Genomic DNA, 26318 nt, shown 5'->3' with positions numbered 1-26318 from the left:
AACATAGTTTTATGGACATCGCGGGTAATGATATTGTTGACGTCACGGAAAAGACTGAGGATAGAAAACAGTAAGACTATCGATTCACCAGTCAATCACCGACCAAGACGAAAACGCTTTCCAAAAAAAAGCTAGTAAAAAAGAAAGCAACAAATAAATTGAAAAGCAACGAGTCAGGTTTGTCTGCAAATTGATAATACATAACATTTAACATATGATTAATTTTGTAGGACACTTATTCAATTATCTGAATACGAATATTATCAAAGTCAGTCACAACTATTCTACCATCACTGAGAACTGCGGTTGACCTTGGTGCATTTAACTCTCCATAAACTTTCCATTCAGTTCCAATACCTGAACTGTGTGACTTAAAAAATTACCGACCATAAAGTGTCCTGCCTTGTCAACTGATAAGCAACGAGGTTTTTTTAATTCCACATCCTTGTCTCGTTCATTCCCGAATTTATACAGAAAATTACCGTCTGCATTAAACAATGATACTGTCATCACCTGCGTATGATACGATAAGATATTGATCCGTCTGAATGCAGTGACAGGGATCACCTCATGAATCTTCTCCACCAAGCTTTCTTAGAAACTGGCCGCTTGGGGTGAAGATCTTGATCAGTTTGTTATTTGAATCGGCAATAATAATATTACCATCACTTTCTACAGGTACACCCCATGGATAGCTAAACTGATGATCAAGATTTCGTTCACCGCCAATTTGGGTTAGGTACTCACCCCGCCGAGTGAATATTTGCAGTCGGGTGTTATCACAATCAGCTAACCTCCAGGGTATTTAAACTTTCCCTCTTGATCACCATTTCTCCCAAAAGACCTTAGATAAGTTCCATCACTACTAAATATTTGGACTCAATTACTGCAATTTCATTAGTTCATTCACTGCCACACTCCAAGGTCCATCAAACATTCCAGCAAATGAGCCTTCTCCTCCGAATGACAACACAGCTTTGTACTGCCTGGGTTTAACTTGAACAGTGAATGGACAGCAACTAACATCTTCTCCATTTACCATCACTGATGTCTGGCGAGTTCCTGCTTCTTTGGCAAAGTAGCTGCAACCTTTGTTATCGTGGACTTGTGCTTCAGTGGCGCAGTTATATCCTCCATCATTTTTAGTTTCCACGGTTACGATGTCAGATTTTTTTGTAGCATAGCTCATTCTCAGCATTTCGTGTTGTTAAAACAAACTGTGCTTCAAGTCCAACAGTCACGCCAGTGATTCCTTTTCCTTCCGCTTTTGAGTTGCTGGATTTAGTCTGGCTGATGATTTGTTTCAAAGAACGAACACCTTCACCGTTTGCTTTAACCATCAACGATACAGTAAGAACTTTGGGTACTTGTTTTTTCGCAGTTTTTTTTTTGGCACACTTCAGTCCAGCGATGTTGCATTTTTGAATACCCATAACATCCAACAATCTGTTCATTCTAAAATTGGCCGGCAAATCTTTAGGATAACCACTTCCAGGAACTTGGAACTTTCTGCGACATTCCGGCCATGTAATCTCGCCATGTTTGCCATTTGTTCGCTGAAGCTCGTTCAAACAACGAAGGCAAAATGTATGAAAGCACGGCGATATTTTTGGATCAGTGAACAGGCTCATAAATACAGAACAGGATACTTCTTCATAAAGGTTGTGTTTGACATGTTTTTACGGTGTCTAACTGCTGAGAAACACTTCCGAGTTTTCTACGAATTAAGAGGAAAATCCTTGACCTCTAAAGAAATGAGAGAATCTGTCGGACTCTTTTGAAATTTGTTGCTAGCAGTATGTTTACACGTCAGAGTCAGTTTATGAAACCCAGACACTGATTTGGTTCAATTTAAAGCAAATTTTCTTGAGCCGCTGGGGACGCCTTCGACACTGACGGCTTTCCCACGGTCGTCTCTTGCAATTGCACGCTGGTTCGAAAGTTGCGAAGGAAAACAGCAATATATCAAAGCTGGAGACAAATAAAAGGCGATTGGGTACGAACGGGAATCCATATATGGTAATGGGTAGCCTTCGAGCAAGCTCTCCATTTGGGGGATATCGTCAGTGAAAAGTGGACGCGCGAGACGAGCCGCTCGCTCGCGCGTTCTCGCGCGGCTCGCTTTGCTCGCCCAAATAGGAGAACGTGCTCGCAAGCTAGGTAATGGGTTCCATGCATGAAGCAGCCTTCAAGTGATGTTCACTACAAAAAGTTCCTCAGAAAAAAGATGTCCGCAATTGAGATGAACTCCCCCCTCCCCAGTGAATAGTTACAGTCGTCCGTTAAAGGTGGCAGCCACAACAATGTTTCCATTGTTTAAAATAAGTTATAAATGTAGGGAACTTTCGACGTTTCTCGCAAAAGATCTTTTAAAAGTAAGTTCCACCTTTACTAAATATATGAACCCCCTCCCCCCGGGGGGTACTCAACAAATGTTTATACGGGGAGGCTGCGCCCCGAGGTCCAACCCCTTACCTTTTTATATACCATTTTTCACAAAAAAGGTACCCCTTTCGTATACATTCTATTGACAAATGGTACCCCTTTTACATACCTTGTTGAGACTTTTGTATCCCTTCAGTGATAATAGTCATCTGTTAGCCCTTTTGGGCCCTTTTACAGACCAGAATGACAGATTTCCCTACCCTTTTATATACTTCAGCTAGTAAAATCCGTACTCTGTCATATACCTGAAGCCTGAAAATGGTACCAATTAGCGACTTCAGAGTCCCTGAAAAAGAACCTCCTTACTCTTCGTTTTTCATGGTGATTTTTTCAGGCAATCTGATGGCCGCGTCCGCGATGTCTTGAAAATCCTTAATTGCCAGCACCCGATGATCGTTATTGGCTCTGATAATGTGCTATGAGCTGCAATGCAATCCTCGCTGACTAGAAGCCACAACATAATTTGCAATTGCAAGTGTCAAGTAAAAATTAATATGAATGTTTTAAACCGTCAACCAAAACCAGAAAACCAGAAGGATTGTTAACCCGTATTGTTAATCACTAAGAAAGCAGAATGCAGCACTGGCGTTTTATGATACGTCAATGTTGATTTTATAGTTTACTGTTCAGCCAGCACTTCTTTGGGGTAATAAACAACTCACATCCTGAGCCCGTTCCTGACAAAATACAATAAACCGTTTTAAGAACAAAAAACTATTTTTATTGCGTGATTACAAATAATCACACTATAAACAAGTGCGTAAATGCTATAGTGTTGGTTAGTCATCACTCTTGACAATAAAAAAAATTAGTTTAATAAACATTACGTACAATATTGACAAACTGGCACTCAAAAGACTTCAATTATTACGATCTTCTACCTGAACACCTGAGGCAGTACTGGACTGAATACACGACATCAATTACTGGCATGCATCGTAAGATGTTGTCACAGAAAAAACAACAACAAAAAAACCATAAAAATATAAGAATCTAAAAACAACAAAGAGAGCCTTGTAAAATAATTTGTTCAATTACAGCCATTTAGATTTCACAGCAATTTGAGATCAAAGAATCTGCGTATCTTATATGATTAACTTTGCAATGTATTTTTATTCAATTATCAGCATGCGATCGTTACCACAATCAGTCAAAACTATTCTGCCATCAGTCAGAACTGCCGTAGAGGTTGGATGTTGAAACGGTTCAATTTCACCGCCATATGGAACACGAATCTTTGTTATGCACTTTCCACTAAGGTCCAATACCTGAACTATGTTATTTTGACAATCACACAACATAAGGTGCTCTGCTTTGTCAACTGATAAGCAATGAGGCCTATCGAATTCCCCATCCCCTTTTCCTTCATTCCCGAATTTATACAGAAAATCACCTTCTGTATCAAACAATTTGATACAGTGATCACCGTTGTCTGATACAATGAAATATTGATCCTTCTGAATACAATGAAAGGGATCAACTAACAAATCTTCTCCGCCAAACTTTCTAAGAAACTGGCCGCTTGGAGTGAAGATCTTGATTAGTTTGTTTTCTGAATCAGCAACAATAATATTACCATCATTGTCTACCGATAAACCACATGGATAATTAAACTGATAATCAAGATTTCCTTCACCGCCAATTTTAGTAAGGTACTCCCCCTGCTCAGTGAATATTTGCAGTCGGTTGTTAATACTGTCAGCTACTGCAATATTTCCATTATTTAAATAAGCTATACCCGAAGGATCCTTAAATTCTCCCTTTTTTACACCCTTTTTGCCAAAAGATCTTATGAATTTTCCATCACAACTAAAAATTTGGACTCGGTTAGTATAGGTAATAGCATGATTTGTAGTGATATTTGGCATAAATACCACGAGTAATATTTCAAAATTGTTATACGTAATTTCACGAGCCGTTAGGCGAGTGAAATTTGAGACAATTTTGAAATATCACTAGTGGTATTTATGCCAAATATCACGTACAAATCATGCTATTAATTGTTTATACTACTACCCTTAGAAGGTTTGTAATTTTCACATGTACGTATTTCAAATTAAGCTGAAATACCACTGCTCTAAGCCAATCAAATTGCAGAAATTTCTCATGTAGTAGTATAATTTTCAAAATCAGTTACAGCTATTTCATTTCGTTCATTCACTGCCACACCCCAAGGACAATCAAACTTTCCACTAGACCAACTCGAACCTTTTCGTCCAAACGACAACACAGGTTTGTACTGCCTGCGTTTCACTTGAACAGTGAATGGGCTGCCACTAACATGTTCCCCATTTATCATCACTGATGTCCGGCATGCTCCTGCTTCTTTGGCAAAGTAGCTGATATTGTAGCTGCCATCTTTGTTATCTTGGACTTGTACTCCAGTGGCACAGTCATGGCCTTGATCATTTCTCATTTCCATATTTACACTAGTGAACTGTTCGTAGCATCGCTTATTCTCAGCACTTCGTGTTGTTAAAACAAACTGTGCTTTAAGTCCAACAGTGACGTCAGTGAGTCCTTTTCCAACCGCACCTGAATTATTCGATTTAGTCTTGCTGAGAAAAAACGATCCAACTCCATCACTGCTTACTTGATCAATCAATTTTTTGTTCGTAATAAAGACGAAATTGCCAGGATCTTCAAGCTTGTCTTCGACTTGTCTCAGCCCGTCACCGACTGCCTCCTTCTGCACTGTGTTTAACTGCATAATCTCAGCATTGCTACTTCGCTTTAAGAACGTCTCAGTTTTGTCAATTGACGTTTCGATCAACTGAATCTCATTTTCAACCTGAGACTGTTGCACTGCCAGACGCTCGAAGGACTCATTAGCTTTGTCTTCCACATTTTTAAGTATTTCCATTTTCTTTTCTTCGACGACTTTTAATAAATTGTCAACAAAACTCTGGGCGCTTTTCCTCATTTTTTGAAACTTGTCCTTGAATTTGAATATACTCTTTTTGAAGTCTAGAGATCAGGTTTCTCTTCTGAAGCACCTTCTCTTTTTGAGATTCTATTGCAGACTCCAAACTTAACTTTCTTTCATTGGCAGCATCTTGCAGAAGCACTTTATCGTGACCTTCGTGAAATGTCACAACACAAGTATTACAAATGGAAACTTCACATTGCTTGCAAAAGAACTTCAGCTCTTCTTTTTCATGGTACTTCTTCTGGCAATACACTGCACGTTTCAACACGTTTTCAATGTCTTTACCTTGAAAATCTCTAATCGCCAGCACTCGGTGTGTCTTATTCGCTTTAATCAAGTTATGAGCGGCACTGCAATCTTCGCACCAGAAGACGCAACATTGAAAGCAATAGAAACTTTCGGCGCTTGTTTTTTCGCAGTTTCCACACTTCACTCCACTGACTTTGCATTTTTGAATGGCCATGACATCCAACAAACTGTTCATTCGAAAGTTGGCTGGCAAATCTTTAGGATAACCGCTCCCAGGAACTTGGAACTTTCTGCGACATTCCGGACAAGTGATCTCGCCATGTTTGCCGCTCGTTCGTTGAAGCTCGTTCAAACAATGGAGGCAAAATGTATGGAAGCACGGCAATATTTTTGGATCAGTGAACGTGCTCATACACACAGAACAGGACAATTCCTCGTTTAGGTTGTGTAGTAAGGTTTGTAAATCCATAATTGTGTTCGCAAAGAGACGAAGGGTTGACTGAATGCGACTCAAAATCTCGTAATTAGATTGATCATATTAATTACTAGAGGCTACAGAGGAAGTTAACCAATCATGAAGCCTCATTTGACAGGTTTTGACAACGTCTAACTTTTAAGAATGACTTACGAATTTTCTGGGAATGAAAAGCAAAACCCTTGACCTACAAAGAAGTGAAAGAATCGGACAGGATGTTTAAAAATGGCAGCTAATTATTAATAACTAGCAAAGTCATTCCCTTGGAAAATGCGAAGAATCAGCTGGTTTTTATGAAGGTGTGAGATGCTGCATCCCAGTTGGTTGGCTCAATGAAGAATACTCTTGGTTGAGCCACTAGCTCCTATCAAACTTTACGCAGATAAATTGTAAACAAAGAATTAAGAATGTCTCAGGTTTCGCACCAACCAAAAGATTAATGTCGTTAAAAATGGAGAGAATGCATAGTTCTTTTTTATCACGTAAATGTTAAATGAATGAAAATGCCCGTGTTGTATGGCCGTTTGCTCTTCTTTACAGAAAAGGTCCGCAGTTTCAAAGTAAATTACGCCATCGAACGTTTCAAGTACCGCGGAAAACGCTGCTTCCATGTAAGTGACGTCATCAGGCCCAGTCCTCCAGCGCGGTTAATCTACCATGGCCCGGCTTGGTCAAGAGAGGACGACAGAGTAGTTTTCGGGCAAAAACGGTGTTCGGATGACACAAAAATTCCTATTAACAGTTACACACTAAACCAGGAAAAGCCCTAAAAACGATAGATACCATTTGAAGACTTCTGATAGCCTTTGTTTCACTCACCGTCTGAAGTTTTCAGCAGTAGAATTTCTTTCTTGGTTGGAATGCATCAGGTCCACGAAGCTTAACATTCGGCTAAAATATCTAAAAAACAACGAACACGGTAGCCAGTAAGAAAAGAACATGTGCGCTGTATTTAGAATCACAACGCTGCGTGTAACTCTCCCCTTCGCCTTTCCCCCCTCTCCTTCCCCTCCCACCGTCTTACGCCAGCTACGCAGGCTAGCTATTGTATTGTGGTATGGGTCTTTCTTGTATTACGTCATTTGGTGACCGCACCTATTTGCAACACCACAAAACTACTCACAGACTGCAGACTGTGCTCCTTCTCCCTTTTCACAAGACCTTCATACGGTTGCGCGCGTTTAATTCGAAGAAAGTTTTGTCGAATAACGCGCGCAACCGTATGACCAACGCAAAATAAAACTTTTTTGCAGTCTACAGTCAAACCTGCATTAAACTTTGGGAATGGGCAACGGACCGCTTAATACAGGTTGAGCTTTTAATACCGGTTTGATAGTTAACCATAAAAATGAAGGAGGTGGAAAAGTAAAATACCCATCACACGGCATATTGACCTAAAAATGTTTCTGCCACTTCTTCTGCCAAAAGAGAGGAGGCAAAGACTACTAAACGCCATACACATATCTACATCTGTATGAGCATGGTATATCTTGACAAATAGACCGTTCAATACAGGAAAAGACAATAGAAAAATAACTCTTTAGGACATCGGAAAAGGTGACCGCGACCGCTTAATAGAGGTGACCGTTTAACACAGGTCAGCCGTTTTACAGTAATAAGGGAAATGATTTCCGGGACTTTGGTAATTGACCACTTTTAACCCTTTCAATCCCAATATCAACATACAAATTCTCCAAACTGATCTCCATACATTTCCTTTAAGAATTAGTTGAGAGAATTTAATGTAAGATCAAGGCATTTCATTTTCTCTTTGGTAATCTTTGTTAATTCTCATAACCTAATCTCTTGACAATGTATGGATATTGTTAGGAGAAAATTGATGTTGATCACTATTGGGACTTAAAGGGTTAAAATAGAGGGGGACCGCCTTACCAGTACAGGTTTGACTGTATTATCTATCCAGACTTGTAAATTATACCTGGGTAAAGCGCTTTGTCGGAAATGAAAATCGGCTTTGGCGTACTGAAATTTTCTGAATCTTCTCCAATGGCAGTAGCGCACCCAAACAAGAAAAAGCTTCCTTTTTAGCTGAAACCTGTGGAAACAAATAGTCAAATAAAAGTTAATCAATTGCTCGCGCAAAAAAAATCGATTTGAAAATGAACAAGACAGATTAAAAACAGTAAAGTCGACGTACACAAATTGAAACCAATACAGTGAAACCTCGGGACCTTCCCAAGTGTCCGCTTAATAGAGGGTGTCCACTTAATAGAGTTTGTAAAAATTGCGCAATGTTTGTTAACGATCAACATTCAACGGTTACTCTGTACTATGATAAAGTTTCATGTTGTTAAAAAAGTTATCCAGAGTTCAAGTTCATTGCCTTTCATTACCAACTTTAATTTGTTTGTAAATGCAAAAAACACTAACTGACTTCAGTACGTATTTCAAGGACGTAATCCAATGCTACTATTGTCAATTCAGTCCGGTGTCCGCTTAATAGAGGTTTTTAACCATAGAAATTAGCCAAATACAACTTATTCTAGTGTCTGCTGTTCGTGTTATAAAGGGAAATATCAGACGTTCGTTTCGGAACCCAGCTTAGTGTCCGCTTAATAGAGGGTGTCCGCTTAATTGGAGGCCCGCTTTATAGAGGTTTCACTGTATTTCAGTTACAGAACAAGCCCCGGCACTAGAGAGGAGGGTCACGGTTTGGGTGTAACGCAAGGGAAAATGTAACATGTCCGTTCAAACTACATTTCACCTGTAATGCACTCTTGCCTTCTTTGATACTGAGTGAAGCTTGAGTTCTTCGGAATGTTCACAACGCTTTAACCATACCGTCCACACTCTCTGAAGTTGCTGACAAGACAAACAACAAACGATTTTTAAAAACAAAAGAGGAAATAACAAGGGAAAAAAGGAGTTGGTAAAGAAAAATCCTTGTATTGAAATATATGAAATGATTTGAACTGCGGATAAAGATATGAAACTGAACATGATCTTCGCAGTAGAATGAACAACCTAAGCGGTTGAAACCACAATGGCCTGCTCTCCAGTTAGCTTGAGCCTTGCGTTCTGTCATCGCAAAGGTCAAGGTTTGATTCCTGGTCAAGCCTGAATTTTTTGCAGGTTCCTTTTCAGTCAACCGCTTAGATTGTTCATTCTACTGCGAAGATCATGTTCACTTTCATAAAGAAAAATGCTCGTTGTTAATACATATTATTTTAAGGAAAAGCTCCTCCCAATTTCCCAAGCTACCCTCAGGTTCATAATTACACAAACAAATCATTCATCGGAATCAAGACAAGATCAAAATGTGGCTGAATGGAAATGCTGGCCAGGGTTTGTCTTCCATCAATGCACATAGAGGTACCTACAATGGAGGTCAAAAGAACTTGGGGACTGTGTGAAAACACCTTCCCAAGTAATTGTTACATAGGTTCCTGCTCCTAATGACAATATTTTGATCGGCTTTGGGTTCATCCCTTCGTCCCCTCACACTCCCCCAGAATTTTGTGGCCAAAAGAGAACTTGTTTCCACCTATTTTGCTCAGAATTCAGTTTTGTTTGGGGTGGGAAGGGAGGGGTTGCTAGTTTTACTAATGCCTCTGAAAAGGTCCCAACAATTAACAAATTATTTGGCACTCTTCTACTTTGGTAGATGGCTTGCATTTGTCCGCAGAAAAAAAAATTGTTTTCCCCTTCTTGAGAGCGAATAGAGGAAAACTTAATTTTGCTTTAGCATTTACAATCCTCTGGCAGAGATCTTCAGCCATTCTGACGCGCATCTCTTTAAGTCTCCTCTGCACAGCTTGAAGGTGGAGAGCATTAAGGCACGTTTTCTGTGAAAAAAAAAGAGAAAAAGGTCACTAAGGTAACTTGAAACAATTGTGTAATTGAAGACGAAGGGCTCCTCTAAATTGTCTGATTCCATGCGGGATTTAGATCGCCGATTTGAGGATAAATTTTTGTTGAAAATCCCGCATCCCGCGGTTTTTTTTTCTATCGCTTTCCCGAATTCCTCTTTCGTTTCCAAAAGCAAAGATAAAAAACTAACAAGGCACACACTATAGTCTGATTTGAAAGGAGACAACACTTAACGTGCGCCTGGTTGATTCGCATTTGCCGCTCAAACGTATGATTTCCCGACTTCCCAACATTTAGGCAAAGCAAATCCCAGATGCAGTGCTCAAATTTTGGCGAATCTCTCGCCTGGCAGCTGTAAAATCCGTTTCCCGTTAAGACGTCTTTTGCCGAATGCCGAACCGTATTTCGGTCAAACCTAAATCTAATGTAAAGAGGAAGTCTCATCTATTCTTGAGACTTCTTCGCTTTTTAAGATTCCCTCTTTCGAATTTTGTATATTGTACGTGTAATTAAATGTTTTGTTCCCTTCATTTATAAGTGAAAAAGGCCAAAAAAATCAATAAACAATCAATCAATAAACAAATTCCGGATCCCGAAAATACCCTTCTAGACCCTGTTATACTTACATGCCCATCCCTTTTATACAGCTATTTATAAAATAACTAAGGGTCTCTGATTGGCCGAGAGCAGTGTTTGCATGAGAGTATGTAAACATGGTTGTGCTGTCAAGTTGTTTGGCTTTTCGCGCGCTAATCACGCAAGCACGAATTTGAAAAAGTTTTCGAGTTCAAAACTCGACAAGTTTACTTTATTTACCCATTCCTTCGTCGGCTGAAACATGGAAAATCGTCACAAAGAAGGCGAGTCAATTTTTCTTCGCTTAAGCTGACATTTTAAGCGAGAAAAATCCGTATTTTGCAAAGAATCTTTTTGCAAAACAAGAACTGATTACGCGTGCAAGACTTCGTGGACAAGATTTTGCGACTAGTAAGAATTTCTTTTTTAATCAGTGCCATATAAAGAGTTTTGCGTTTTTTTCTCGGGAAAGTTATTTTATAAAAGCAATAGAAAACTCTTTTCCTGTGTTTGCATAGCCTGATATAAACACTCGAGGCGTTGGGAGAATTCTCGACGGTTATGCAAACCCTCGACTTCGTCTCGGGTTTGCATAACTGTCTCGAATTCTCCCAACCCCTCTCGTGTTTATATCAAGCTATGCAAGCACGGAAAACGTTTTCTATTGCTTAAATATGGTCATTCTAAGCCCCTGTCGTAACAACAGTGGTTTGTGTCGTTCAAGTAAACGTAATTCATTTATTCAACCAAACTAACCAGTAAGTGTTGTGTGTAATAATGATCAGCCTTCTCCTTCTTCTCATATTCTTGATTTCTAAGATCAACATCTTTCAGTGACGTTAATGGAAGCTAAACGGAATTACCGTGAGAATTATGAACAACACAATCATGGCATTCAGTCGTGAATCTAAAGAAAAAACACTCAGACTAGATTAAAACTAAAGAAACTTTTGGGGACGGTGACGAATGAACTGACAATTTCATCGCTGACCAGTTAGCTATTAGGTCATACGGATAGAACGTTTAACTCTGGCAATAATAATAATAATAATAATAATAATAATAATAATAACAATAATAATAATAATAATAATAATAATAATAATAATAATAATAAAATCGTTCTTTTTTACCAACTTAAATTGATCATATAACTGTGGAGTTCACACCCACTTTTATCAGAAATTGATTTCTCAGTAAGGTTTTGACTATAGGCCAGTTGCACCAATCGACGTTCAAACTATGGCGCAAATATTCCTGTTAGAGAATAACTGCCTGAATGCTCACAAATGCTGGAAAATATTTCTGTAAGCAACATTTAGAATGAGACAGGCTTCGTACAGATACTTGGATCCAAAATTCGAGACTTTTTCCAGACTTTTTTCCAAAACAATATTTCTTTTCCAAACTCAAGGTTATCAAATAGTTCATCAATACAGACTTCAAAAAAGGCAGGAACAAAGCTTTTTTCACGATGCACTGCAAACGTACGGGCGAAACTGGATAAGATTTGACGAAAACGAAAAAAAGTCAATTAGAAAGCACTTGTTGTAGCTTTGAAAAAAAACTCAAGACTTTTTACCATTTTTTCAAGACTTTATCTCCGGAAAATTGCGGGCCAAATTTCAAGACCTGCCTCGTACCAAGACGTCTCTCTGTCGCGCGCAAAGGAAGGCGAGAAGGAGACAACGGGCCGTCTGTACCCTTCCCATGGTCCCTTGCGGCTCATCACCAGTCGGCCGCCTCTACCTTCGAAAAACGAAGCGCCTGAGGAGGAGGCTGTTGCAAGACTTTTTCAAGAATTCAAGACAAGCCAACCATAATTAGACTGACATATTATAGGCAAGTGTTGTTCTGAGGAAGGATACAGTGTCTCCAGTGAATAAACGCTCTTCTCGCGATGGCCACATTGCCCTTGAAGCTGATCAGATCATCAAACTGAGCAAGCTCTATTTTTCTTTGCCATCTTGTCACCCAAATATGAAAAGACTTTTTCAGCAAAGTGAATGAAAAATGTCTGTTTGCAGCACCTTGAAGAGATAGAGAAAAAGAATAAGTGTTAGGCAAACATTCCAAAAATTTAAAGTGCTTTTATGATGAATGAAAGCAAGGTAACATCATGCTAATAAAAATTTGACAATAAAAATGACCGAACTTGTGTGTGATTTTTTGGCACTTAAAGCTAAAAGAAGGGTTGTTTTCAATAGGTTATGCGGTTGCTATGGCCAACTGTTATGTCACGAAAATGACCGTAACTTGTTTAGCTATTTAATCGAGTATTAAATTTGTTTAATTCCATAACATCAATTTATTGACTAAAAAGGTGACAACAATGAACTATTTACGCTGAAGTGCCAAAAACTGCAGAAAACATTGCACACCACTTTGAAGTTACTAAGCTAACAGTACATACAACATAACCCCAGTTACTCAACAGTTTTATTTATTGGGGCAAAATTTACTGAAAATTGAACAAAAGGGAAAGCAAAGATAAGTTTGACTTAGTAGGGTGTTGTGGCAGCTCTAAGTTAACGAGGCTCTACTTTACATAAACTATTTCAATTATATTTTAATAAATTACTCCATACTATAAGGAAAGAAAGGAAACAAAACAAATTGTGTACCACATCTCAGCTGTTTCAGTTTTCTGATTGATCGAAAGTTTTTCAGTCCTCTCCACACCCTTATCAACAATGTCCTGTTATAAAACTTTGATGCTAAATCTGTCTTCTCTTTTTCCTCAGTCTTAACAAAATATGCAGCAGTCCAGATTCTAAATGTCTGCAAAAAAATTTACATGCAACTGCAAATTGATCTTAATTTCCACTCCTCTTAGCCTCTTCAACCAGAAGGTACAAAATGCATGTCACAGGTCACAAGTGCAGGTTACCACAAAGGTCACAGTGCTTTAGTAAATAAACAACATTAAAAGTGTCTCCTAGCCATAATCATAATCCGAAATAGAGTTTTAGCTTTGAGGGTAAACTGCTTATGTCAGTTTTTTCTCAACAGAGCAGTGACTTGCACTTCTGACCTGTGACCTGTACTTTTGTACCTGCCACTCTACAATTGATAACAGCAATGATTTTGGTGGCCAGGGGTTAAATTCACACAACTGGAAGACATGAACATATCAATGAAGGGTCACCAGAGCTGTCACTAAGGACCAGGGTGGCCAAAAGGAAAAAAGAACAACGAACTTCCTAGTTGTTTATTATTATTCCCTGTCTACGCTGTAAATCAGAGAAATCTGTTTTCGCCCTAAAATGGGGCTGTTTTGGTGAGTAAAATGTAGTTTTATTCTTTGGGTCTAATTTGGCTCCCCTCATCAAGAACAATACAGTTCCATTAGGGCTGATGTGGAACCACAGGCTGAATTAAGTCCAAGCGTGGGCTGGAACAGCCTTTGATAGGACTGTTTTGGCATAAATAATTGTTCTCAAAGGGAGAGAGAGGCTGATTCAGACTTAAGCCTGCAGGCTTGAATTGGCACCCTGGGGATGAAACAGATCTTTTTCTTTTTCAGTGTACTAACTGCATATACCCGGAACTTGCAAATCTTAGTGACAGCCCTGGGCCACAGACAGACAAAATACAAAGGGTGGGATTACTTTCTTTGGTACTTTGGTACTGCACAAGTGGAGAAGTAAAACACAAAAATGTGGTATCATTATTGATTTGATATCTTAAATTGGCCAGCATAATGGGATTGGTATGAAAAGAGTCATTCTGAGTGCTGATCATTTGTCAGATTAAAATAATTGGCTTTTGCTTTGATGAAAGGCTCTTACTTTTGCCAAATCCACTTAACACCTCAGTCGATAAACCAAATTTTTATAGCCTGTCAGGGTGCGACAAAAACGAAGTCCACTTGCCCCAGATAATTGGTTTTAATCAGTGGATATGGATAAGTAGGTCATCAACCTTACTTGTCCTTTGGAAAAGTAAATTCTCAGAAAATAAATTTAAATAAAAAGGTGCTTTTAACATGTTTCAGCCAAACATAAAGTATACAGCCGGGTTTTTGCAAGCGCAAATAGATTGCTTTTCGTGCAAACAACTGACAGGTTAGAAATGAAAAGAGACCAGCACTGATGCAAGTGAGTTACAATCTATCCACCATTTTACTTCATTGCGCACTGAAATGGGCCTGGGACTCTTGGGGGGATCGACTTTTGCATTTATAATAGACCCTCTTGGTAACTGTTAGCTTGTACACAATGGTGGCTCAGCGGAGTATAACAGGCTATTTTGGTGCACCAGTGAAGTAGCTGAAGAGGAAACGAAATCCTTCCGCAGAAAACACTGGGGTGATTGAGAAGAAACATGGTGACAGCCCAATGGTACAAGTTCGAAAGTTTCAGGAATCTTGGAAAAAAACCTTCCCCTGCGGGTAGTACACGATGCGAACAACAACACAGTATATAAGCATACAATAATAATAATGAATGACTACTTTATTGACACTTAAAATGTGGTATGTTTTATCCGAGTTCCAGCAATAAATGGATTTATGCTTGTTAACCATCACCATGCATCATTAGAACTTGGATTTAACTCGACATGCTAGGATAACTAGACCTGAACTTTGGACAAGTACAACAAGGAACTCACTTGTCCATTGGACAAGTGAAGTTCAAAATTTTTTTCTAAACCCTGCCTGTTTCTAGACTCAAGAAGCCCCAAACCATACCCTGTTCGGTAAAATGAGAACGAATTATCAAAGCAGTGGGGAAGGGGTGGGGGGGGGGGCTGCCTCTCATTCTGTCTGATTGGGAATGGACTGCTGAACAGGGAATGGTTTTAGGGGTCTTAAAACCACTCTTGCTATTAACCCTTAAGTCCCAAGAGTGACCAAAAACAATGTTCTCCAAACAATAATTAAATTATCATCAAGGAAAAAAGTTATGGGAATTAAGAAAATGATCACCAAAGGGAAAATGTTCTGAGTTTTTGTTGGATTCTCCTAACTAGTTCTTTAAGAAAGTGATGAAGATCAGTCAAGAGAATTTGCATGTGGATGCTAGGGCTTAAACGCTTTAAGCCTCAAAAAGGTCGGGTCTACTTGTGCAAGTTGTTCTAAAATCTAATTGCTTAAATAAATGGAGAATTTGATTTTACATCATGTTGCTTAGGGCTTTAATTTCCCCACACCCCTTTCATATTGCAGTTGAAAGACTGGTTTCTATACTATGGACCACTTTTTCATTTATTATATTTATTTGGACCCTAATTTGACTCTATTGTAGACCCACAGGTTAGTGTGGGGTGTTTATTAGCTAGACTCATTATGTCATTAGCAGGGTACAGCAAATAAAAAAACTAAGGGTGTCTTGGAATATCAACAGGTATTTATGTTAACAACGTTGCTACATTGGGGATGAGGGGAAAAAGGCAGCTGCAGGAAACAAAATACAATCCCTAAAAAATTATACGGTAAAGAGTATTAAGGCTAGATTCAACTCAACCTCTGTTTTCTTTACTAAATTGTTTACAATAACTCTGACTGAAAAACACAATGAGAAGAATCAATATAAATTTTCTTTACAGACTATTCCAAACTTGTCTTTGAAAAAATACAATAAAGTAAAATAAATTATGTCAAGTATCCCAGATTATCCCTCTCAAGGATCCACTTCTCTGGCCACTCCATTCTAATGCCTCTTTTTCGATGGACCTGCTTCTTTTGGGGACTTGAAATAAAAGTCAATTCCTCTACGTTGTGTTCTAGGAGCCTTTCCTGTGCCCTTAACCTTTGAGGTGTGCCGGCTCCATTCAGGAGGGCAAACTATTGGACGGGGGTAGTTTTCCCCCAACGTTACCCCAGCAAGTCTCAGTTCTGATGCTGATAACATCCACGGTGTGTGAACCTTAGCTCCCTTCACACCAGCCAGCTCTGGAACCCACAGCCTCACAAAATCTCCATCTGGATCGTAATCAAGTGCTTGCTTTACCATGTTGAACTTCCGGTTTTCACGTGGGTCATTGCCAATACCCGCTGAATAATTCCAGTTGCCATAGTTACTTGACACATCATGATCTACAAGAAGAGACTCAAACCACTCAGCTCCCATACGCCAATCAAGCCCAAGATCTTTCACTAAAAAGCTGGCCACATTCTGGCGACCACGATTAGACATCCAGCCAGTGTGCAACAGCTCTCTCATGTTGGCATCAACAAATGGCACCCCAGTCTGGCCATATCGCCATTGGTCAAACACAGGCATGTCCTTTTTCCATGGTAACCCTGTTTTTTTCATTATACCAGACAAATAAAAGATGGAATCACCATACTTGAAACTGACAAACTTAAAGTAATCACGCCACATGAGCTCGAAGATGACCCAGTAAGTTGACTGATTGGCTGTGCACTCAGTTTCATACCTTTTAATACAATCAAACACTTTGCGGGGAGAGAGAGCCCCCACAGCCAGCCATGGGCTAAGTTTTGTTGAGTATTCTGAACCAATAAGTCCATTGCGAGTTTCTTTGTACCTGTCAACAAGGTTTGAGTCCCAGAGGTAATGATTCAGCCTACCAAGAGCTGCTGTTTCTCCTCCAGAAAACGGAAAAGCTGTTCGTGCATCTGTTGTTTCTGCTGAATTATCTTTTACAAGTTCTGTCAAAGATGGAATACTACCAATATGATCATTTGTTAAAAATTCTGGCAGTGATTTTAGACTATCTAGCACTGGAATTAGGGGCCGCACTCTGCATTTTGCTTCAACATTTTTTCGAAACTCTGTGTACGTGTCAGGCAAAGAACGCACTGACGCAAATGGCAGATCTTCCAAATGGTACAATGTCAATCCCCAATAGGCCTTCACAGTGACATTTTCTCTTTTACAGACCTCCAACAATTCAGCTTCCACAGCTGTTTCTTCCTTAGTGATCTCTCCCTGGTACACAAGTGAAACATTTCCTTCATTTCCCTGGTGACATAAGCTGATTATTTCTGAAACAGCCTCCTTTGTTGTCTGCCCACTGCGAACTATCAGGTGACTTCCAAGTTTCCTTAATGTCTCTCTTAAGTCAGCTACACCCTCCAGAATGAACTTGGCTCTGTGTGTTGCTGTCTTTGCAAATTTGTAGTGCCAAGTCAGAGCAGTGTGACCAAGGATGTTTTTATCAAAGCAAAATAAAGGAATCACATAATCTCCATTTTGTTGTGCCCAATACAAACACTCATTGTCATGAACACGCAGGTCATTACGCATCAGGTAAATTACTACAGATTTGCCTGCTCTGGTCTCCATGGTGACTCTTGTCTGCAATGATAAGATTCAGCGGAATAAGTATAACACCTCTTTAAAAGGTTCATAATCTCTTTTAATAGTTCTAATATATCTGATGAAACTTAAGTAATTTTTTGATATAACATTATGTAACTTTTTGAGGTGCTAGCCCTGTTGAGGGGAAAATATTATATAGAGTACACATAAATAAATGAATGAATGCAAACATGGTTAATCTCAATGTACTGAAAGATATACACATAAAGTGTACGTGTTTGGAAGTACTACAACTCTCACACCTAAGGTATGAGTCTCATGCCCGCCCCTCTAAAGCTGCTAATTCAACTCAGCTCATGCCTGCAGACCAATTGAGCTATTATAGCCTTAACTGGCAAATGTCCAAGAAATATACATAAACAAAATAAACAAGAATAAATGGCAGAAGGGAAAGGTCCATGTGTATGATTACACTTTCCTGAATTATCTGATTTTAGAAGTGTGTATAGGGCATAATCAGAACTCTTTGAAGTGTCTTCGAAAACTTCTGGTGCATTTATGATCAGGTTTTCTACAACTGGCACTCTCAGGATATAACATGTATAAATTTTGAACAAAGTCAACAAAAGTAGGTAGGCAGAGGTACATGTACGTGTAGAACCTTAAATTTTATATAAAGGCTACATTTTCACTAGAGGTGGTTTTTCCCAACACGTTGTGAATCTAGAAAGTTTTGGAATCAGATTCATTATCTCACTTACAAGCAGATGAGTAAATTAGAAAAAAAATATCCTAGTTTAGTCTCCACAGATTTTGAATCAAAAACATAAGTGAATACTTTTCTGCCTTTGATCATAAGAATTGCCATAAAACCAAAATGGAAGAGTCACGTTAATGATTAAAGGGCGCTATAGCAACAACAAAGGCAAGTGCAGCAAAAAACGTTACTACTAAACAGATTGTGTAGTTCCAGAAAATATCCAGACCCCCACCACGGAGGGAATTTTACTTAGGACCCCCCCACCTCCCTGGACTTTCCATTTTTTCAGGGATCTGATGACCCCCCACCCCTTCGGAATTTCCACAAGTGTGACAAAGACCCCCCAACCCCTCTGGAAAAGTTCAAATTCACGAAGAAAGACTATTAAAGTAGAAGAATGAGGCCATTTATGGTTAGTACGCAATGGTTTCCATCAGAAGCTTGTATGCTTCTGTTTCCATTTATTTGAGTGATCTCGCAACATTAAAACACACTACACCACCACAAAGTAACCTGATCTGCAATTTTTGCTCATCTCTTACTTTAAATGAAAAGAGAAAGTCAAGAAGTCCGTTATATTTGTGAATTTACCTTAATCAGGGCAAGCTTACGATTTGTTATTCGTCTTCATGGGCGTAATGTTGATAGAATTAACGCCATTTTGTGCGGGAATGTAGAACAAGTCAAACTTACAACCACAAAATTAATGCAAAACAAAGAGAAGAATAAAAACTCTGAATTCTGAAATGATAACAATGAATACCCCCTGCATCTTGAAGGGAAACCAAGTTCAATTTACTGTTTTTCGATCGACTGACGCGACATGATGCGCGATGGCCGTATAAAATTAATTAATTTGGTGAAATCGACACCATTTCAGCAAGAATTCGATCATGAACATGCCACACCTTCAACCACAAAATTAAGGGAAAATGAAAAGGAGAATAAAAACTCTACATTTGAAAATGGTTACAATGTATAGCTTGTGCTTCATGAGAAAAAATTGCCACTCTACTGATCGATTGACTGATGCAAGGTGATGTGTTGCACGCGTTGATGTTTTGAGGGAGACTGGTAACGAGTAATGGCGGCCGAATACACGAGCATGCGATAAAACGAGTTGTAGTCGGTCTAATTCCTTTGAAATTACATCCAAAAGGCTTTTGGAAGAAAGGAAACCTGGTTAAGATCAAAGGAAAAATCTTAAGTGATATATTTCAAGTTATTTATGTCCTAAAAATGATCTACCAGGTCGGTAAGAAGCAATGTTCGAACTCAGGTCGAAAACGAAATGATATTGACCCCCTGGAAAGTGATTTTATGGTCCAACCCCCCCTCCCTTCTGGAATTTCCTGGGCCTCTGACCCCCCCACCCCCCGGGAATTTCCAATTCCCTCCGTGGTGGGGGTCTGGATATTTTTTGGAACCACACATTTTGCATTTATTCCTGCCTGTTTGCAGGTTGGGAGCCTCTCAATCCGAAAAGACCTTGTCACGGTTATCGACGCCATCTTGACGAGTAGGCTAACGCATGAGAAATTACAGTGTTTGTATGAGAATCTAATTTTGAATAATTTCCATGGAACAGCTGTTCTGAAAAAAAAAAATTGATTTGTAAACTAAAGCTTCACTCCTTAGGATTCTACTGAAAAAAGTTGAGGGCGTCACATACACTAGAAGACCTACAACCACTTTTTAAATTTCCTATACATTTGTCTGTAGGAAAGTCCCGGGAAAATTACAGACAAACATATGGAAAATCTAAAGCAAGCCTCTGGAGAAATTTAAGCACAGGTACGCCTCCAAAATATTTTAGGGCAATCCTTTGCTTTGTAGCTTTAGTTTACAATTGATATTTTTTTTAGAACAGCCGTTCTACGGAAATTATTCGGCATTATATTCTTATACAAACACTGTAATTTCTCACGCGTTTGCCTACTCGTCAAGATGGCGTCGAAAACCGTGACAAGGTCTATACACCCAAGTGAACAAAAAATCATGTAGCTACAGTGCATACTTGCATGAAGTTTACTAATATTTGAATATTCTCTGAATAAGAAATCTCAGAGACGATTTGCAACAACAAAATAGCTGAACCAAGGTTTCATCATCAAAGAAATTGTGGAAATAAATTAAATTTAACTTTTCACTGAGTTATGCAAACTGAAAGTTATGTAACAGCTCTCCATTGATAAACAGATTTTTTAGGTTTATATCTAAGGAGGTTTTGCTGATGAAGAAAGTCAAAAAGGATATAACGTGACTAGACAGTGTAATAAATAAGCTTTCTGGAACTGACAGTGGGGCAAATTTGGGATCGCGTAACAATGGACCGCTGTATTACAAGCGAAATGAAATGCAATGACCTCGATAGCATCGCACAACAATTTATGCAGTCCAAATTCTCGTCATTCAAATCAGAAAATTAAAAAAACCCTTACCTTATACTTTATAGATGCTTTAACGGAATGAAAGAAGCTTCTTCTTACTGCAAAGAAACCTGTTTGAACTTTCGTAGACACAAAACCACGTCGAACGATTTTTCCAATCATCTGTGATGCGTCGGCAAAGACTGGGTACCACAAAAATAGCAATAGTCGTTTCCAGGCCCAGTTTTTAGTAACGGGGATCGAGGAAACTACGTCGTGTCTAATGATAACCCTTTTTTCACTTGCATGAATTACACCCAACCACCAGTTGAGCTCTAATCCGGACATAGACAACAATCAATTTTCAAATTTTATCAGACCCTTTTGTGCGCGTAGCTGGTAGTTTTGTGGGGCTATTCTGTTGTTCTTAGAGACATATTATCTATCGCCAAGCTCACATTTTCCCGCCGGGTTTCGCCTTGCAAACAAGTCCTCCGGGAGGAACTCTCAGGTGAAAGGGAAAGGGATGCCTGTTGTCTTGTAGTTTTGGGCTATAAACTGGAGATTCATGGTACAACACCCATTCGTGTATCGCTTAGGGTGATTTCGTCGCATTATGTCGATATTTAGCCCAATCACACATTTCACTGATAAACGCCTCTTTATTGCAATTCAAAGCACTACATCTCTAACTTGGCTGCGTGATAAAAAAAAGTATCTGTGAAGGATAGAGCGAGCCACGCCCAAATGCGTCGCCTCCTCTGCTCACGGCCCAAGAGACAATCATAGGATGCGCGAGTCCGAAAATGATTCTGTAGTTGATGTTAATACGCACAATGATCTCTTTATTTCGTTGTTGTTTTGACATCGTTTTTGGCCTTTCTCAGCTTCCAAGAGAAGAAACCCGCGATCATTCTGTCGAATTCAAATAAGTTAAATCTTTTCGCCTCTTTTAGACTTCACTCAAGAAGGAAGCATCGGTTGTTTTACAGTACAGAAAAGATGGTTAATGCAGGGGCGTAGCTAGGGGGGGTCCTGGGGTGCCCGTGACCCCCCCTTGGTAGGCCTTCTTTTGAGCAAACAACCTACAATATTCAGGTTGCGAAAACGCCATGGCAATATCTTGGCAGTAAAAGCCATTGTTGAAAAGCCCACTTTTTAAAAATTTGTTTTTTTGTAAAGTATTTTCGTCAACGGCTCTTGTCTTTAGTTAATATGGGCCTTAATGCCGCGATAATACGACTGAGGCCGCTGATACACGAGGGAGAGCAGCTGTATAAACCATGTATAGTCGGCGATCCCCGGATGGTGACCCCCCCTTTGAAAAATCCTGGCTACGCCCCTGTAATGGCGGAAAATGATGAGCAAGCGAAAAACGGAAGTGTCTTCTCAGTTCCCTCGCCATTCTCCTCCCTTTTCAAAGGTCCCGTTACATTACTACCTCAATTCCTGGAACAGTTCAAGCAGGATGTTGAAATTCGACAAAGAATCTTACAAGTGACATACTGTTATTTGTAGACAAATCTGAGAATTTCTCTTTTCATGATATTAAGGTTAAACATACCTTGTTCATCAAATTGTCTGCCCAGAATTCAAGGGCTTCTAGATCCATGGATTTTAAGTGCCGCTGAAATGTTAACTGTGCCAGCCAATGTTCCCAGGCTCGTCTAAGAGGTTTAACAAATTATACAGTCGTCGGTGAAACAGCACAGTGCAGCATACACTATTAGCATCGAGATTTTTCTCTTTAATTGCTAATTGCGAATACAGCCGCGTCTCATTGCTCCCGGACACTAAGTAGCCTGCATAGCAGGCTCCGGTTTTTTTCAGTCACATGGGAGAAATTTCGAGGACGCACACATACGAGAGGACAAAATAAAGAAGAGGAGGCCTTAACAACAACAAAAAAAGCTAACCGGCGCCTGCCACGCAGGCTAGACGCTAAGGACCCTCTCATTTTAGTGTCACATGTTGGAAGGAATCTCTAGATGCTCTCAGAGGCCGAATGCTATATAGTCTATGTATATTCTGTTGGAGTTGCTGCTCGTTTAAAATTACTGGATAGAACTGAAAAAAAAAGATCTACGGACAAAAAAAAAATAAGAAATCGCTCGAAAAGAAGAGCAATCGAAGCTGATTGAAATAGAGAGAAAAGAAAGGGGAAAACGCTATACCTTTTAAGCTGTTTCTCAGCAAAGTTCAACGCCTTATCAACCTGTCGTTGTTTTCTTCTCCTTATTCCAATGTACTCTCGCCAGCTTGTCAAACACTTTGCCAGTAACGCATGATGAGCTTTAGAGAAACATATAGATTTTTAAAGTAACTATGCTCTTACAAAGCCGGGCTTATTCATTAGATCTTTCGGTTAAAAAAACATTTCTTGAAAGAAAATAAGTGTGCGATCTTATTAATTAAGATTTTAGACCTTGTACTGAAAGTGAGTTTTACTTGCAGATTATAACAATGCCCACTATTAGAAGTTTAATAATCAAAATGTAAATTCGCACATTTGATTATAGTTACATAGATATTTTGCATGCTATAATTTTTAAACTATAATTAACATTACTATGATGGTGATGATGATGTTCATTATTATTATTATAATATTATTTAATAAAATTGTAAAAATGACTTCACTGACAAAAGGGTACGGTAACCTCTCTTTTGATACTCCGAAACTGCATTAACTCTAACATCACTGATGCAAGACTGGTCTTTAGGATAATATCAAAGACAAAGCCTCTCACCAACTGAACAGATCTCTCAAAATATATTACTGCAATTTACTGTAAACTTAAAAATTAAAATTGTTATGCTCATACGTGTATATCAGGAAGATTTTATAAGAAACACAGTAGTTTTTCTTTTACCCTGATGATGAGCTATCTCATGTCTTGCCTTCTTTGCTCTACAAGAACTGATGTACTCTCTCCAAGCCTTCCATGCCTTTTGCCACAATCTATACCTAAAAATTTACACAATAGTGTAGGACAAATGAAACAAGGGATCCTACTCTGATCTTTTATCAAATTCTCTCAACTTATTCTTTAAGGAAATGTGTGGCAATCAGTCTGGAGATTTTTATGTGGATCAGTATTGGGACTTAAAGGATTGACAGAGGCTTGCAGATAAAAAGGGGATGCTGCTGCTAAACTGACAAGGAACAAACAAACCTAGGTAGGGGAGGGGAATCCAGTACTCAAACCTACAACATAGTTTGATTCAGAATTTCCTGTGTCTCCAAGCCCCAATAAAGTAGTCATAGAACAGTGACAGAAAAAGAAAATTCTGGTTTCACCTGCGCCTTGATTTACCTACAACAAGTATACAGTAGTCTAGTAATAGACAATAGTCTAATAGCACTAATTAAATATTGTTACCCTATACCCTAGAACCTGAGGGCCCCACTGAAAACCGCCTTGGCTAGTTGGGCTCCCTCTATAAATATAAATATTATTATTATTATTATTATTATTATTATTATTATTATTATTATTATTATTATTATTATTATTATTATTATTATTATTACCTAAAATACATAATTCGTCATTTCTTTTTATCCCACCTGTTATGATAATCAGCTCTGACATTCAGCTTCCATCCTTTCCTCCCCGACCACCAAATATCCTGCCACACCTCTAATGTTTTTTGTTTTAGCTTTTTCTCATAATGTATTCTATAAAAAAGTACAAATTACTACATACTGTACTTCTAAAGACAGTTGTCAAAATCATTTTCAACCATACAGAACATGTATCTGGAGTAGGGGAAATGCTGTTTCCATTAGAAAACAAACCTTCTGAACCTCTAAAATCCAGGGTGCTCAGGATTTGCAAAAAGAAAACAACAGTATATATAATGTTCTTTTACCTGGCTGTGGAAGGACTCACTCTCCCATAAGTCTTCTTCCTCCATGATGAGCTGTACTTTTCAGCTAAAAATCTAGAACCATAAAAATAATTTATCAAGATAAAAAAAGTGCATTTTAAAATCGGATTCTACATTTGTATTTTCTCAACATAAGTAATAAGCAAACAAAATTCCACCACAGAATCCAACTGCAAAGGTTCAACTTTCCCCTAGCCACCTAATCGCGTCCCTGGGAGTGAAGCCAAGCAGTAGTTTGTTTCCTCAATTAAACAGTATAAAGATGGTGGAGTTGCATGTATGAAGCAACCAGAACTCAACCTCTTTCTGTTGACAACTTGCATTCCATTACCCCATGAGTCTTTGTTTGGCAATGTCAAAAGGTTACCCTAACTATTTCAATGATTGGTTGAATGTATGACCTGAATTCCCATACAAATCCTTTATGGTCATGGCCATTTGAGGATTATGCAATATAAGACCACACATATTAATGATTCAGCTCTCATACTGAGCTTAGGCTGCCTGTGGGCTATTAAAGTGCAAGATCTACTGAGGTCAGGTTTTATACCTTTTCCTGTTTTCAGTAGTTTCATCCCTTTCAGGATGAGGATGTTTTTCCTGCTGTTGTGGAAGAAATTTGACCCTCTTTTTCTCTGCTGCGGTAGCATGGGTCCTATCTATCCTCCTAAAAATAATAAAACAACATGCTATTGAAATATTTTTGAAATTTGAAATATTTTTGAGATCAATTTGGAAGGAAAAGCCAGCTGATTTCAAATTCAGCAATGTGTATGTTACAGGTAGGTTGATTCTCAGTTTCCTTTGTATCCTAACCCTGTTTATTCATGAGTTAGGGCTAGGAGACAATGGAAATTGAGAACCAACCTAGGTTGAAAAAAAATTTACCTGAATTTAATTTTGACCTGTAAAATGAACATCAAGCAGTTTTGCATAAAATGAAATTTTGAGTTTGTTATTGCAAAATAATTTAGTTGTGTTACTTTTAGCAGGATTCCCATGTCCATTTGAGACATAGGATGGTTATTGTCCTAATTCCTCACTGCTCACCCACACCCATGTGTACTTGTCACGAGGTACAGTTCTGCAGCTAGAGTGTCTCTGTGATGACAGCACTTGTCTCCCACAAATGTGCCCTGGGTTCAGGTCCAGGCATCAAAGTCATGATACATTCAACTCTGGCCTTGCAGACAACCAGTGTTCTTACCAGGATTTCCTACACTACAGTCCACAGAACCCACCGAGAAGCTACATGTAAAAGGGGGTCATGAGGGAGAAAAGTGGGTCACAATTTTTAGATACAGTTAACGCAACATTTTCGCAGGTCACAGTTAAGGTAAATACCTCGTACTTTCTTAGATATTAAATAATGGATGTTTTCTAAAGACACCATAACCAATTAAATTTTGGCTTATATTATAAGGAAATGTACGTATGTGTACACAAACCTGTACCTATGTCTGTATGATAACATACGCTTTATAATACGTTTTTTTCCTTCTTTGCACCCTTAGGTCCTAATAAAGTGTGGCATTTCCCAAAAAAGGGCAGCAATGCT

General features: G+C 38.9%; 1 protein-coding gene across 1 annotated transcript in view; it reads right to left on the bottom strand.

Annotated features, from left to right (window-relative positions):
• The window catches only part of LOC140935571 (uncharacterized), a 43485-nt gene that overhangs the window by 13852 nt on the left and 3315 nt on the right, over window positions 1-26318 (bottom strand). Inside the window, exons 3-15 of the mRNA XM_073385134.1 lie at window positions 25311-25427; window positions 24743-24814; window positions 24438-24548; window positions 23740-23834; window positions 23041-23158; window positions 22431-22533; window positions 13130-13286; window positions 12374-12535; window positions 11262-11332; window positions 9812-9904; window positions 8824-8921; window positions 8038-8154; window positions 6918-6998 (exon numbers count right to left, since the gene is read on the bottom strand). Of these exons, the coding sequence (XP_073241235.1) occupies window positions 6918-6998; window positions 8038-8154; window positions 8824-8921; window positions 9812-9904; window positions 11262-11332; window positions 12374-12535; window positions 13130-13286; window positions 22431-22533; window positions 23041-23158; window positions 23740-23834; window positions 24438-24548; window positions 24743-24814; window positions 25311-25427 (1395 nt within the window). The remainder of the gene's footprint in view (window positions 1-6917; window positions 6999-8037; window positions 8155-8823; window positions 8922-9811; window positions 9905-11261; window positions 11333-12373; window positions 12536-13129; window positions 13287-22430; window positions 22534-23040; window positions 23159-23739; window positions 23835-24437; window positions 24549-24742; window positions 24815-25310; window positions 25428-26318) is intronic.

This window comes from Porites lutea, chromosome 4, assembly GCF_958299795.1.
Source record: "Porites lutea chromosome 4, jaPorLute2.1, whole genome shotgun sequence".
Classification (NCBI taxonomy): domain Eukaryota; kingdom Metazoa; phylum Cnidaria; class Anthozoa; order Scleractinia; family Poritidae; genus Porites; species Porites lutea.
This window is presented reverse-complemented; position numbering and strand designations above follow the sequence as displayed.